Genomic DNA, 15,735 nt, shown 5'->3' on the forward strand with positions numbered 1-15,735 from the left:
AAACAGCAGAAAGGATGCAAGCTGCTGGGCAAAAGATGCAAGGAGCAATTAACCATAGATGCCGCGGTTATGGAGCAAGCCTACAAGAAGTGCCACAACATATACACAACCTACATTGATTACCGCAAAGCCTTCGACTCCATGCCTCATAGAGATGCTGAACCTCTACAAAGTCAATCCGATAGTGACAAGCTTCCTTGGAGAAACGATGGCGAAATGGAGTACCACCATTAAGGTCGAAAACATCACAACCAGGCCAATCCCCATCAGGAGAGGAATCTTTCAGGGAGATGCCCTGAGCCCAATTTGGTTCTGTCTGGCACTTAACCCGCTATCCACCATGCTCAACAGTAGTAAGTACTGATATCACCCCATGTACATCAGATGCCATCCATGTACATCTGATGTACACGGATGGCATCAAGCTCTATGCGAGAACCAAGAAGCACCTCCAACGATTACTCCAGATCACCGAAGAATTTGGCAGTGATATTAGGATGGAATTTGGTCTAGACAAATGCAAGATCTATGGATTGCACCAGGGAAAATTAGTCAACCGAAACTACCAGCTGCAGACTGGTAAATAAATCGAAGCCATGGCAGAGGGAGAGACGTACAAATACTTCCGAAAAAAATGGCCGAAAAATACTATCAGAGACTCAGAAGCCAGCTGAATGGAGGGAACACAGTTAAAGCCATAAACATCTATGCAGTCCCAGTGCTAACATGCTCCTTCAGGGTCATAGATTGGACTAACACCAACCTGGAGGATATCATGAGAAAGACAAGGACAATGATGACCAAGAGCTGCCAACACCACCCGAAATCATCAACCGGTGCAATACCACCGAGTGGTATTGCACCGGTTGATGGGAGTCATCTACCACCTAGTATTGCCTGGTAACACAGAGGGGTGGCATTCCTCCATGTGGTGTTGGTATCACACAGTGAACCTTGCTTACGTTGTTTCACATCTGGGTGGTCACCCACAGTATGCACGTGCATGGAGGTTATACCCAGGGTTACTAACAGTCCCACCATCATGAAGGTGCAAGCACAGGATTTTTCTGTCACAGACCGTCCTAATTTCACCGAAATTGGGTCCGCTTGACTTGACCCGAATAACAGTTCCATTAGCGTTTAGACTCCCAGGTAGCAAGTACAGCTTGTCTGGCCTATCTGAGAGAATGTGTGTGACAACCTCAAGGACCAAATGACTTGAGGAGTTCATCAAAGATTGAGACGTTAAAAAAAGTAGTGCCTAACAGCGTGATATCCCTGATGGTGTTATGCTGAATCCTTTCATGATTAGGAGAATCATGAAAGTTGATTTTGCTTAGGATATCAGTTGCTCCATAGATTTCACTGATTATTTTGTCAAGAAAGGTGAAGTCAGCAATAACTCTTCTGGTGCTTAGAGATGTTATGTGAATGGAATCACACAATGATTTATGATATATTTAGTGATAAAATAGTATATTTATGGAATGTGAGGTAGCTGACAAAATATTTTTGCGCTGCTTCAATTTTGTTTAGTAAACTTTTGTTATGTGTGTTTTAGTGTGAAGAGTGAGCTGAATTAAAGGATAAGTGGTTTTATATAAAAGTGATGGCATATGTAATGTTCTTAATGTTATAGGTGTCCCTTTTAATGAATCCAAGTGTCTTTTGAATGATTTGCTAGTGATTTTTAGAATGTTGACATGGCCATTTTTCATTGCTAGAGAGGAGTATTCCAAATCATTGACTTGGATGCACCTTTTGATGACCACTGAATTAAGCTATGCATTCCTGATTTGTTAGTTGTGGAGATCTTCTTAATATTAAAATGAAAAGTTGATTTCCTTAAAGCTTGACTGCTAACAGCACTGAGCACATCTGCTTATTCTTTTTCATTAACATTAGCTCTTAATTGATTCTATTTGAATAAATGGCAGTCTGTTGAAAATACAATATTTAATTCCTGAGGATTGTCAACGAAATTCTTCCAATTATTACATATAGAGCTATACAGAAGTCTAAAACACTAATGGAACTGATTTTCAGGTCACATTTCATCAAGTGAAACAAGTGGACCGAATTTCAGCAACGTTCAGTCCTCCTCTGGCTGTGCTTTCATGGTGAGACCATTAGTAACTCTACGTATCAACCCCAGGGGCTCACATCTGATGAGTATGGGCTTGGCAAACCCAGGGTCTTGAGCTGGATATCATCATTCTTCTCTTTCTTGGTGATTTCTTTCTGCTTCCACCTCTCTCTCTCTCTCTCTCTCTCTCTCTCTCTCTCTCTCTCTCTCTCTCTCAGGGTAACTTGGGAATTTTTTTTTTTTTTGGCTGGTGCAGCATAAGCCTCAGGCTTTCTTGCACAATATGGCTAATAATAATAATATCCCATATGCATAGTCATGAAAACTGTACTAGTAAACTAGGGGTTCACCCTGGTGTGAATCATTGTTAAGCAGGGAGCGAGGTGTGCCCTCCACATATCTCTTTTATCATACAGTATGAGTGAGGTCTTTGGGGTTATTGAGGAGTACCAAAATTTCTTATATTTTGTGGATAAACTTTAAGACTGTTATTTACTATTATTATTACTATTATTACTAGCCATATGGTGCAAGGAAGCCTGAGGCTCATGCTGCACCAGCCAAAAAAAATTCCCCAGTTACCCTGAGAGAGAGAGAGATTGACAGAAGTAGAAAGGAATCACCAAGAAAGAGAAGAATGATGGTATCCAGCTCAGGACCCTGGGTGTGCCAAGCCCATACTCACCAGATGTGAGCTCCTGAGGCAGTTTTTCCAGATCAGCTGCTATATAGTCTAGTGAACTGATTGGTAACTAGAGTTACCAATAGTCATTAGTAACTCTCTAGGAGGCATTTGAATCAGCTAATATATAATTTTACTGTCTCTAGTTAGTGATTGGGGAAATCCAAATGGTAAGTATGCGGGAGGTAGTGTGAAGGCCACATTATGTTAAGGAGCTGGATATGTTCTTGCTATGTATATGCTGTATCTGAAGTTTGATTAATTCGAATGATATGTTAGTTCCTCTACTGTTATTTTATCTCCACAGTGAATCAAATTAATCACTCTAATTAGAGAAACTTATCTGTAAAAAGATCCAAACCTCACAAAAAAAACTTTTGTATTCATTTCACAAATATACAGTCTCAATTCCAGCCTCAATGATGCCCATTTTTACTTACTATCTGCTAAACCTCACACTGTTTCTGACAGAAGCTTAATTATAGATTACCTCAACAATGACTCATCTCAGTTCTAATTATGGATTTTCTCGAATCCTTTTACTTCAAAGGTGGTACTCATACATATGCTCTAATATTCCTTGTCACAGATTTCCAGAATATGAAATATCTCCTTTTGATTTCCTCTGGCTTAAAATATCTCTATTCCCATTCTGTATAATTCATTTGCTACCTTTGTTGTTCTCCAAACTTTGTTAATCACTTGGATCTCTGACTTCCTTTCTTTGAAATTCAACTTTTTCCAGATAACTTTCCTAACAGTGAGGTAATAGTCCTTGGTAAATTTAATGTGCACAATTCTTGCAAGCTTCAGTTTTCCAGTTACACAATTTCATATATTTTTTGCATATTTTCAATAAAATGTATGAAAATATGCACCAATATGCTATTATATGTAATAAAACTTTTTTTATATATTTATTACAAGTTTATCACAATTAAAATTTTGTATTCACTATTTAATATAATATACTGTAATATATATATATATATATAACTGCATTAGATTTAAAAATGTATCTTCAAAGCCTCTACTTGAAATGAATAGATCTGTGAATAATTTTCTCGATCATAGGAAATCTGTGACTGGTGGGAGAGTTAAGATCATGGGGAACCACACCAAAAAAAAGCTAATACAGTGAATATGACAAATGGGGCACAGTGATGGAGTGCTTTGCAGGAAATTTTTTTTAGTGTTCAGGATCACTATGATGCAAGCATCAGTTCTCTGAAGCTCACTTTTTTGCAAACAGTATTATGCAGTTTCCGTAGAGCTGTTTTGTGGTATTCTATTCCTTATTCACTCTTTGACCATGAGGTACAAATTCATAATGAAAATCACTGTAACTCAAAAAAAAAAAGTATGAATGTTACATTTGATCAAGATTGTCTTGCTAATTTGTACCTTGGTGAAGATGGATTCTTTCATTAAGAGTACTGGGTCCTCTTTTCTGGGTCATAGCCAAGTCAGCACCAGTAATGATAAAGTAACAATGTGTGAGTCAACATTACATTAATGACTTGTGAGAACTCCTTGCGACACTCTTTTCTTGTGACGGTCTTTGTATTCATCAGTGAGGATGTGAGGCACTAATTTTACTTGACACTGTATATACCAATTCTGACACTTCTGCAACTTCTGATAATATACATACCAGATAGTCTTCCTTTGGAATTGTTAATAGCTCCTGTGTTGTGTTCAGAATAATTTTCTTATTATCTTATCTTCCTTCATGGATTAGGCGAACCGCCTGTTCCGATCTTGAAGAGATCTGCCCATCTTTTCTTCGGTCTTCCTCTGTCTCTTTTTCCTTTTGCTCTATATTATTATTATTAGCTATATGGTGCAAGGAAGCCTGAGGCTTATGCTGCACCAGCCAAAAAAAACATTCCCCGAGTTACCCTGAGAGAGAGAGAGAGAGAGAGAGAGAGAGAGAGAGAGAGAGAGAGAGAGAGAGAGAGAGAGAGAGAGAGAGAGAGAACTAGAAGGGAATCACCAAGAAAGAGAAGAATGATAATATCCAGCTCAGGACCCTGGGTGTGCCAAGCCCATACTCACCAGATGTGAGCCCCCGAATCTATTATCTTCCATTCTTTCTACATGTTCTTTCCATCTTTGTCTGTATCTTATTAATTGAGTAAATCTTTAATTCCTTTCTAATATTTACGTTTGGTATTTTATCTAATTTTGTACATCCTTTAACATACCTTAATTTCATTTCTGCAGCTTGTATTCTATTAATGTCCCTTTGTTTCGGTATCCATGTTTCAGAACCATAATGAAGTGTTGATATTGCCATTACTTTGTAAGCTGACCGGGCTAGCCAGGTGGGTAAAGTGCTTGCCTAGCAACCCAAAGGTTGCGGGTTTGAATCCCGCCTCGGGCTTGCATCAGAGTAAAAATGCAAAAAACTTTGGGAGGTGCATTATGGCCACAGAAGCCGATGCACCAACAACTCAAAAATAGAATAAAATAAAATTACTTTGTAAAATTTCAGTTGTGTTTCTTTCCTTGTTTTCTTAGCCAGAGTTCTTTTTATCGTTCCACATATTTTGAAATTTCGCCAATTTCTAGTTCATATCTTCTTCGACATCATATGTTATATCACATCCTAGATATTTAAAATGTTTTACTTGTTCTAATATTTTATTGTCTATAACTATTTTTGTTCTCACCCTATTTTTCCCCTTAAAAGCCATTGTTTTAGTTTTCATTTTTTATATTTTAAATTTATATTCTTCTGTTATTTGGTTTAATTTAAATACTGCTCTTTGTAAATTATCTTCACTATCTTGAATAATTATTTGATCATCTGCTAATAATAGTGTATTAATCCTATTCTATTAAATATATATATAATTATATTTATATATATAAATATATAATTTTCTTAATTGTTGCAAATATGTGATATGTTTTTTATTCCTAAATGTTGCATTGAAATCAATTGATATGGCCTCTAAGAAATTCCAATTTCCTAGCAATAGATAGTTAATGATCACTTTTTAGATATCATAGATAGTTCATGATCACTTTTGATCAGATCATGAACACAAGTGATTGAACAATTGATTTTTGAAGTTGAAGGGTAGGTAAGCGAATCAAGGATAATCTTTGACAGATGAGGGTTCTGTGGTTTTAATATTTTGTGTGTTTCTGTTGTCATTTTCCCTAATTTTAAGTAAAATTTGATGCAGTTCTCTGCTCAGTAACATCAGTCATTTTAAAATGTCATGAAACACGCAACACACCTGTTCAGCACATTAATTCAGATTCACTGACTGCAGATAAGCAAGCAATTCTTGCATTACTAAGTAGAGGTAAGTCACTTTTGATCATATTAAGGCAGATTCACTGAGAAAGCCCACAACACCTATTCAGCACATTCTAATTCAGACTGATTGTCTGCAAATTAAAAAAAAAAAAAAAAAAAAAAAATCATGCATTACTATATATAGATAAGTCACTTTTTGGACACATTGTCATGAATCGCAACTCACAACAACACTGCAGCAAAGATACAAAGCCCTGTCCCTGTACTTTTTCATCTCACACATGCACACACAATTTATATTCATATATATGTTTATATAAATAAAATGACTTATTGCTGTTTGTTTATTCTTTTAACCAAAAGATCTATGAAATATGTGATATATTTTGATGCACGTTGTGGCATACATAATATTTACAAAGTGATGTATTTTTCAACTGCTTCACATGATGTGAGGTACATGTTGCTTGCTCTCTCTCTATTTTTTTTAATTAAATGTCTGCATGAAATTTGTGTTGTATTTTGTTTTTTTATTAAAATTCAATTGGAAATAATTAAAGTATTACAGAATGTTAAACACATAACATACTTATTCAATACATATTGCTGATTCTAACTGATTGCAGATAAACATATGACTCAAGCATTACTATGTCTAGGTGAGTCACTGAAAATGTTGCAAAAAAGTCATATTTCACTATTAAATATGCTGATCAGGCTAGCCAGGTGGGTAAAGTGCCTGCCTGGCAACTCAAAGGTCGCGGGTTTGAATCCCGCCTTGGGCTTGGATCAGAGTAAAATGCAAAAAATTTGGAGGTTCATTATGGCCACAGAAGCCGATGCGCCAACAACTAACAAAAAAAAAAAAAAAAAAAAACTATTAAATATGATGTTGCAAAGTCTTGGGGGGGGGGGGGGGCTGAGTCTGTACCTTGTTTTCAAGGTACAAAATCAGTCCCCAAAAGTTTTGATCATGCCTTGTAATTCTAGCCTAACAAAGGTTAATAGATTACTGAACATATAGGACATAACCTCAGTTTTGCATATAGCATTAAGCAAATCAATTTTTCTGCTCAAATGCATTTACTTCATATCGGGTAGACAATTCACAGAAGTTGCTTCAGCATTGCACTGCACACCACTTTAAATGAAAACCCTGCATCAAAGGGAAAGGTTTATTGCTGTTTATTTAAAGTGTATGCCATTACCCATATTGTAGTTTCTTCAGTTGTTGTCTCATTGGTGGTAAGTAGGTACTGTAGTAATGAGAAATATCTGCTATTACAATTGCAAATAATAGTTGCAGTGTTTAATCTGGATCACCTGAAATGCTTTCATATAGTAACCTGTTTTAAGTTAGATAGTTTCAAACCACCCAATATTTTTCTCTCATTCTGCAGCTTGACTTTAATAAAAATATTGACACCCTGTCTAATTTTGAACAGCTGATGAGAACTTGTTTTCTTGACCAATAGGTGTTATACTCAGTTTCAGTTGTAGTTATAAAATAATTATAATTTTGATTAGAAAATTAAATACAAAATATGTGATCATAATTATTCAGATCACCCCCCTACAATAATTGTGTAATAATTAAAGTATTTTATGTGTGTATATTTGCTTAAACATTCTAGTATAAATTTTGTGTATCTACTTATGTAGAAGAAGTATGTTAGAAACCAGTGTGGGTCATGGATCACTATTTACAGACTAAATTATGTTCGTGGAAATTATGTTCGAATTAGCAGTGGAACCTGGTTACTGGTGGCCGGATTAGTTTATCGTCAACCTGTATCAATTGGAACCCAAACAGTGGTGGTAACCATACCACCAAATGAATCACTATCTGATTGGGTAAGGTCAGTATTGGCTACGGTTCCGCTAAACCAAACAGCATGCAAAAAAGTAAAGCAATAAATGCGCCGATTACTGTACTACCAGATGCCATCCCTCAGGAAAACACTATAGTATGTACTTCTCCTGATGCAAACCAAACAGATAGCATGGACTTAGAAGATGGTTCACAGCAAGACGAGCAAGTATTAGAACTATTCACTGATGAGGATATGGACATGGGAAAACCATACTTTCCAAAGAAGGGGAAAAGAAAACCTGAGCGAAGCAAACCTTCAGCCCCTCGAAAACAAATCGAAGGTTCTACTAACCCCAGATAATGCTTACATTTCTGTAAAGGATATCACAACAATTTAAATGACATCCAAGATCTCCTCACACAATATGATCCTATCACCTTCTGTCTGCAGGAAACCAATCTAACCTTGCATATAACTGTTTCTTTCCGGAACTATTCATCGGAAAGATCGTGTTGTAAAAAACCTGAACAATCTGGCACATGGAGGTGTTGCATTGATAATCAACACTTAAATATCCTCTAAACGATACCCTCCCATTGAAAACAAACCTTGAGGCAGTTGCAGTACGAGTCATTGTTAATTTTGACTTGACTATCGTCTTGCTATACTTGCCCCCTAATCAAAATATGAGTTACTCTGACCTAGAAGAACTAGTGGCACAATTTCCTCAGCCCTACTTCATCCTAGGAGACCTCAACAGTCATCATACTTTATGGGGAAATCAAAACATGGACAAATTATAGAAAAATTACTTGACCAGCACAATTTGATTACTCTCAGTAATGGTGCCGACACTTATACACATTTACCTACAGGGTCTACTTCAGCTATTGATGTGTCTCTATGCTCAGCATCCATATATCCTCTATTTGGATGGACTATTCATGGTAATCCACTGGGTAGTGACCATTACCCAGTGATAAGTCGGATTGAAACAAACATCCCCCCCACTTTTCAAACAGAGCTGTCAAATGGAACTTTTTCAAAGCAAATGGGATATATACAAGCAACTAGCAATACTGGAAGAAAAGCAGGTCCGGCAGACATCTGTAAACTTGGCCACAGAATATATATTTAACTAAATACTACAGGCAGCTGACTAAGCGATTCCAAAGCAATCCATCAAAATATCAGCACGCTCAAAATCATGGTGGAATAACGACACGGCTAAAAAAGAAAAGAACATAGCATGGAACATCTTCAGGAAGTTTCCAACAACTGCAGATCTCATCCGCTTTAAACAGGCTTGGGCAAAAGCAAAACTTATTAGGCAGACTAGCAAAAGGGAAGCATGGAGACGTTTCACCTCCACAATTACAAGAACTACAAAAATGCAAACAATACGGGCAAAAATACGACATATGTACTCAAAACATCGATGCGTCAACCTTCCCATGCTAACTGTAAACTGTTGTGATGTTACAACACCAGTGGAGATTGCAAATGCGTTTAGCAAATCGGTCATGAAAATCTCAGCCACGACATCTTACACGCCTCTTTTTCAGGTACACAAGGCACAGGCTGAGAAACATCTCATCAACTTTGAATCAGCATCTAGTGCTGTATCAATCTCCCCATCACATTGTCTGAATTGCACCATGCTTTAGCCACCACTAAACTCAGTGCAGCAGGACAGATGGAATACATTAAATCATGATAACACAACTTACTCCGTTTGAACAACGTTTTACTCCATTTGAAAGAGAACACCTTCCCAGACAAATGTTACCACGCTTATATTTTGGCTTTTCCGAAACCAGGAAAATACCCTACAAATCCACAACATTACCAACCCATTGCACTCACCAGCTGTTTGAGCAATGTCTTGGAAAAAAATGATCAATGCCTGTCTGACTTGGTTTCTAGTCCAAAACAAGCTTCTTAACCCAATACAATGCAGTTTCCATGATCCACTCTTGACTGACTCATCAGGGCAGAAATAAACATCCGTAATGCTTTTGTGCTAAAAGAGCACAGTCATGGTTCTCTTTGACATAGAAAAAGCATTTGATAAAACTTGGAGGTATGGTATAATGCAAAACCTATACGATCTAGGACTACACGGACACCTGCCAAAATTTATCAGAAACTTCCTCCATCATCGTTCATTTCAAGTTAAGAGCACTTGAAGATAACAACCAGTTATCTTCCAGTTTTATCCAGGAAGAAGGTTCAGTACTAAGTGCCACCCTATTTAACATAACAATGAACTCCATAACACAGGGTCTAGCACAGACAGTGTCCACTACTCTGTATGCCGATGACTTCAGTATCTCCTGCCATTCGCCTAATATGCGAATGGTAGAAAGACAGTTGCAAGGTGCTTTGTAAAATGGTCCCAAAACAATGGTTTTCAACTCTCACCACAAAAGACTGTCGGGATACACTTCTGTAGGAAGCGTAACCTACATCCAGACCCAGAACTTCACCTAGAAAATCAAATGATCCCAGTTGTTCGTAGTGTCGGCTTTCTTGGTCTGGTTCTAGACCAAAAACTTAACCTTCCTCGAACATATAAAAGAGCTCTGGATTACTTGCCTTAAGAAGGTAAACATCTTAAGAGTACTATCTGGCACAATATGGGAAACCAACCGTTACACACTACTGCATTTGTATCATGCATTAATAATGTCTCAAAGCACATCTAGACTATGGTTCTGTGGTCAACAGCTCTGCTAGACCAAGTGCCTTACGTTGGCTTGATTCCGTACACCACAGTTCTCTTCGGCTTGCAATCCTTACATCACCAGTTCAGTGCTTATATGCTGAAGCAACTGAAACCTCTTTACATCTACGCAGAGAAATGCTTCTGTTAAACTACGCAGCAAAAGTCAGAGGACAACTAGACAATCCTACATGGAATGGACTCTGTAAAGGTTCTCGCCTCTTTTCACTTTCACTCACATCATTGGGGAAACACACCTTACCCCAACTGAACCTACTGCAAATTCATGCCACATTGAAAACCCATCACACAGAATACATGCCAATCTACACGGACGGATCTGACGCCCGTGTTGGTGCAGCAGCAGTTTTTCCCAACCTTACTATAAAACTCCCCGTTGAATGCAGCAGCTTCACTGCAAAACTCTGTGCTATCTTCATAGTGTTAAATTTCACCTTATCGGCAAATATATTGAACAGTGTGATCTGTATAGACTTCATTTGTGCTATTCAAGCTATACAGCAGAATAAAAATCACGATAACCCCTTGCTCATACAGATTTGGAATACCATGACTAAGCTAAATAGAAAGAAACAAGGAATCATCTTTTGTTGGATCCCTGGTCACGTGGGAATTTCTGGAAATGAACGTGCTGATCTAGCTGCGAAAAATGCTACAGATCCTATAGATGAACTGTTTAGTATACCCATCACAGACTACAAGTCAATTATAAAGAAGTGGTTTTTTATAAAATGGCAACACATCTGGCAAAGTCAAGTTGGGAACAAAGTACTCCGTATAAAGAAACATCTCCAACCTTGGAAATCCAGTATATGTGAAAACAGGCATGAAGAAGTTGTATTAGCCTGACTACGAATAGGCCGTACACATCTGGCACATCTTTATTTTCTTGCAGGTACTGATCCACCACTGTGTACAAATTGCAACACTCAGCTCACTGTTCAACACGTACTCATTGATTGCCCCAAATACAATAGTGACTGACAAGCTATGTTTTCCTCTTTTTCCAGGACAAACACTTCTTTCAGTATTGCTGACCTCCTAGCAGATACCCCACACGTGGCCAAATTTTTTTCATTCCTTAAACAGATACAACTGTACAACGCAGTGTGAACTTCAACGTTTATATACATAAACTGTGTATTTAACATCACCATAGTTGGGTGCATTATGGCCTTGCTACCCTTGCGCCGTAAAACCCATAAACAAACAAACAAACAAACTCTGGTCCCTCCAATGGCAAGGCTTGGACTTATGCTCACTATATAAAGATGACAGAATTATCCATGAGTCAACCTAAGTTGCTAATGTTGTTTTAAAATGGATAGCATCACCAAAATAAAGCAAATCTGCTGGTCATTTAAAATTCAATAAGTACAAAGGCACTGCTGTGAAAGATGCTTTGAGACTTATTAATCTCTCAGCAGATGATGAATAGACTCTTATTAGCAAATGTATTAATCACCAAATGGTGATTAATATATTAAGTCCAAATAAATATGCCAGTGAGGTGTAAAAGAAACCTTCACTCAATTACATATGGCAAACAGTATGGGATGGCATCTAGAGTGATGATGTCTCCAATGTTCATAAATTCGTGATCAATGGTAGAAGGACTGTGGAGTGATGAATCTTGCTACACAGTGTTTTGTTGGAGATGTGTTTTGAAAGGAGATTGCATGGAGAGGGTTACCTGTATTGGAGTATGTCACCTTGATCACAAAGTTTGGTTGGGGGCAACCTGATGGTATGAGGATATTCAGCTGGTTCAGATTGGTCTGTTGATAGTAGTCCGTGAAAAAATGAAGTCCATGAGTGATATGACAGTTATTCCCTACCAGTCTGGCACAACAGTGCTCAACAGCAAGCACAACAGCAAGGATCAAACAGGAATAATTTATGATGTCAGAAAGTGTAACTGACCATTTCAGAGCTGGACCTCAATTCCACCTGTAGGGAAAATTGGAACTCTGGCTGCAGCCAAAATGGAAATTAATTCTAGCTGACACTTACCAGAAGTTTTTAGATAGGATGCCCAGGAGGGCTACAATTGTCATGTAGGCTAAATGTTGGCCCTACTATATATATATATATATATATATGTGTGTGAGGTTTTTGAATCAAAAGCCCTTTTTACAACTGTGTCCCAATACTTTTGGTCATATAGTGTATTTTTAAAATATACTGCAAGATTAAAGGTACAAAATATAATTTTTATTACCTTGCTTAGGTCTCAGTGAGTTGTTTTCTGAAATATCTCAAGATACGTGTGCACAAGAAGCTCAGAAGGGGACCTCTACAAGCAGAGGTAGCACTCCTACAGGTTTTGTAGGTCCACCTTTATTACCAAGGCCTCCCTCAAGAAGAGGCATGGAGGTAAATATGCATTTGTAATTAAAACTTTATAAACAGCTGAGGTAATTATATCCAATTTTCCTAATGCATTGAGATAAGAATGGTATGAATTAAGCCAAAATATTATTATAAAGTAAATTTTATTATAAAGAAAAGGTGCCATTGTGAAAGTGATAAGCTAAAACTCCCACACAATACATCCAGTTAATAATTGTCAGTGTTTCTGGATTTCATGTTGAATGCTGTTATCAGACCCAGTCAGAAGCTTATGTATATACTTAAGTATTTTTAAAACGAAATACACAAGGCATTATCCTTATGGGTTTTGATAATTAACTATATAATATCGGTGTAGATATACCATAGTTAACCCATAAATTTGAACTACGTAAGTAGTGTAAAAGGCATCGTTTTAATTGTATCTCATTGTGGGGTGCCTTCACAACGAGATATCTGGTATTGCACTAATTCAAATAAATAATGCTTCTCTAGTAGAGGAGACCACTGTTATTGATTTTCAGAGGATACTACCACCCAGACAATCATTTTGAAGCTATTGGGCTTCGTCATCAGTGGGCGGGCAGGTACCCAGGTATCTACTCCGATATTGTATAGTTAATTATCAAAACCCATAAGGATTATGCCTTGTGCATTTCGTTTTCAAAATACATTATTACTACACCCTTTTGGCATCTCTTATATTGTGGATATAACTTCGCAACTGTGATGGCTTGTCGTATTACCTGGGTACCTACCTGCCTTCCCACTGATGATGAAGCCCAATATCTTCGAAACGATCGTCTGGGTGGTGGTATCCTCTGAAAATAAATAACAGTAGTCTTCTCTACTAGAGAAGTGTTATTTATTTGAAGTAGTGCAATACCAGCTATCTTGTTGTGAAGGCACTCACAATATGAGATACAATTAAAACGATGCCTTTTACACTACTTATGTAGTTCAAATTTATGGGTTAACTATGGTGTATCTACACTGACATTATATAGTTAATATACTTAAGTGTATATTACATATTATGTATGTATTTATTGCATATATATAATGTTATTTGGTTATTATGTTTAGATGTATGTATTCTTTTAGATTTGCGTGTTCTTCTGTGCTGCATTAATGCCATTGTATTTTTGCCATAGGTCAATTGTACATTATACGCGCCAGTATATATTCGCTTACTTGTAGATTTTTACTGATTATTGGTGCTTTTCATATAAGTATTAGTGTTCATACAAATTTGTAATCAAGTTATCCTAGTTTGGTTATCTTCATTCCATATGGCCTATACATTTTGAGTTAAGATAAAAGTATAATGCTAAATGATAATGATTTTTCATAACATTTTACTAATGAAAACATTTTATCTGTAGCAAGATAATTATTAAATCTTAATTTCTGTATAAATTTATATAATAATATAACGTATTGCATTACACCACGTGGCCGTCAATCCCCTACTTCATCGGGGGCTTTGAGTGGATTGACAGCCCTTTTGGCCGTAATGCCTCATACTTACTCGTTTCTGTCTGTACCTATACCAGGTTTGCTATTTAGTTTATATTTTCAGGTTAAATTTAAATATTATTTATTTTCCTAATTTCTTCTATTTTTAGGTTAATTTTCTTAATTTTTTTTTTAATTAATACTTAATTTTTATTTATTTAAATATTACTAGTAATAAACTATTAATATTTAAATAAATAAAAATTAAGTATTAATTAAAAAAAATTAAGAAAATTAACCTAAAAATAGAAGAAATCAGGAAAATAAATAATATTTAAATTTAACCTGAAAATATAAACTAAATAGCAAAACTGGTATAGGTACAGACAGAAACGAGTAAGTATGAGGCATTACGTCGAAAAGGGCTGTCAATCCACTCAAAGCCCCCGATGAAGTAGGGGATTGACGGCCACGTGGTGTAATGCAATACGTTATATTGTTATATAAATTTGTACAGTCTTTAAGATTTAGTATTATTATATAAATTTATACAGAAATTAAGATTTAATAATTATCTTGTTACAGATAAAATGTTTTCATTAGTAAAATGTTATGAAAAAATGAAAAATCATTATCATTTAGCATTATACTTTTATCTTAACTCAAAATGTGTAGGCCATATGGAATGAAGATAACCAAACTAGGATAACTTGATTACAAAACTGTATGTACACTAATACTTATATGAAAAGCACCAATAATCGGTAACAATCTACAATTAAATGAATATATATATGTATGTATATATACACACACATATAAATGAATATTAAATGTTTTTATTATTTTTATTTTTATTTTTTATTTTTATTTTTATTTTAAATAAAAATTTTTATTTTTATTAAATGTAACCCCTTAAAGGTAATGTTTAAAAAGTTACATAGAATAGAAGTATTCAGTTGTAGTGGTTTCAGTGAATGAAAGATTAATAAATCTGGTATGATAGATGCACCTAAAAGTACAATGTAGCATGAAAGGATGCAAGAGTATATATACATTTGTATTAATGTATATATACTGTTATAAATACTGAATAAAGTATGCATAAATGGATGTGAAAGTTACACAAAGTGCCAGTAACTAGAAGGGTGAGGAAAGTAGAAAAAGAAGTGTAGTAGATTTGTGAAAGGCGAAAGAATGTTAATATCCTAAACGTTATGATGAATTAAGCAAAATTATGGCCTGAATTACCAAGCCAATAGAAAGTGGAAGAACTGTAAAGTAAAATTAGTACATCAAAATACTAATAAAATAAAAATAAAA

The 15,735-nt window shown here is 36.0% G+C and overlaps 1 protein-coding gene across 2 annotated transcripts in view; it reads left to right on the plus strand.

Moving 5' to 3' along the window:
* The window catches only part of LOC150086924 (F-BAR domain only protein 2), a 726,598-nt gene that overhangs the window by 497,992 nt on the left and 212,871 nt on the right, over positions 1-15,735 (plus strand). For both annotated transcript variants that reach the window (XM_090372823.1, XM_090372824.1), the window contains one exon: positions 12,833-12,978. In XM_090372823.1, the coding sequence (XP_090228949.1) occupies positions 12,833-12,978 (146 nt within the window). The remainder of the gene's footprint in view (positions 1-12,832; positions 12,979-15,735) is intronic.

Source organism: Mastigoproctus giganteus, chromosome 4 (genome assembly GCF_048544385.1).
Source record: "Mastigoproctus giganteus isolate SK-2022 chromosome 4, ASM4854438v1, whole genome shotgun sequence".
NCBI lineage: Eukaryota > Metazoa > Arthropoda > Arachnida > Uropygi > Thelyphonidae > Mastigoproctus > Mastigoproctus giganteus.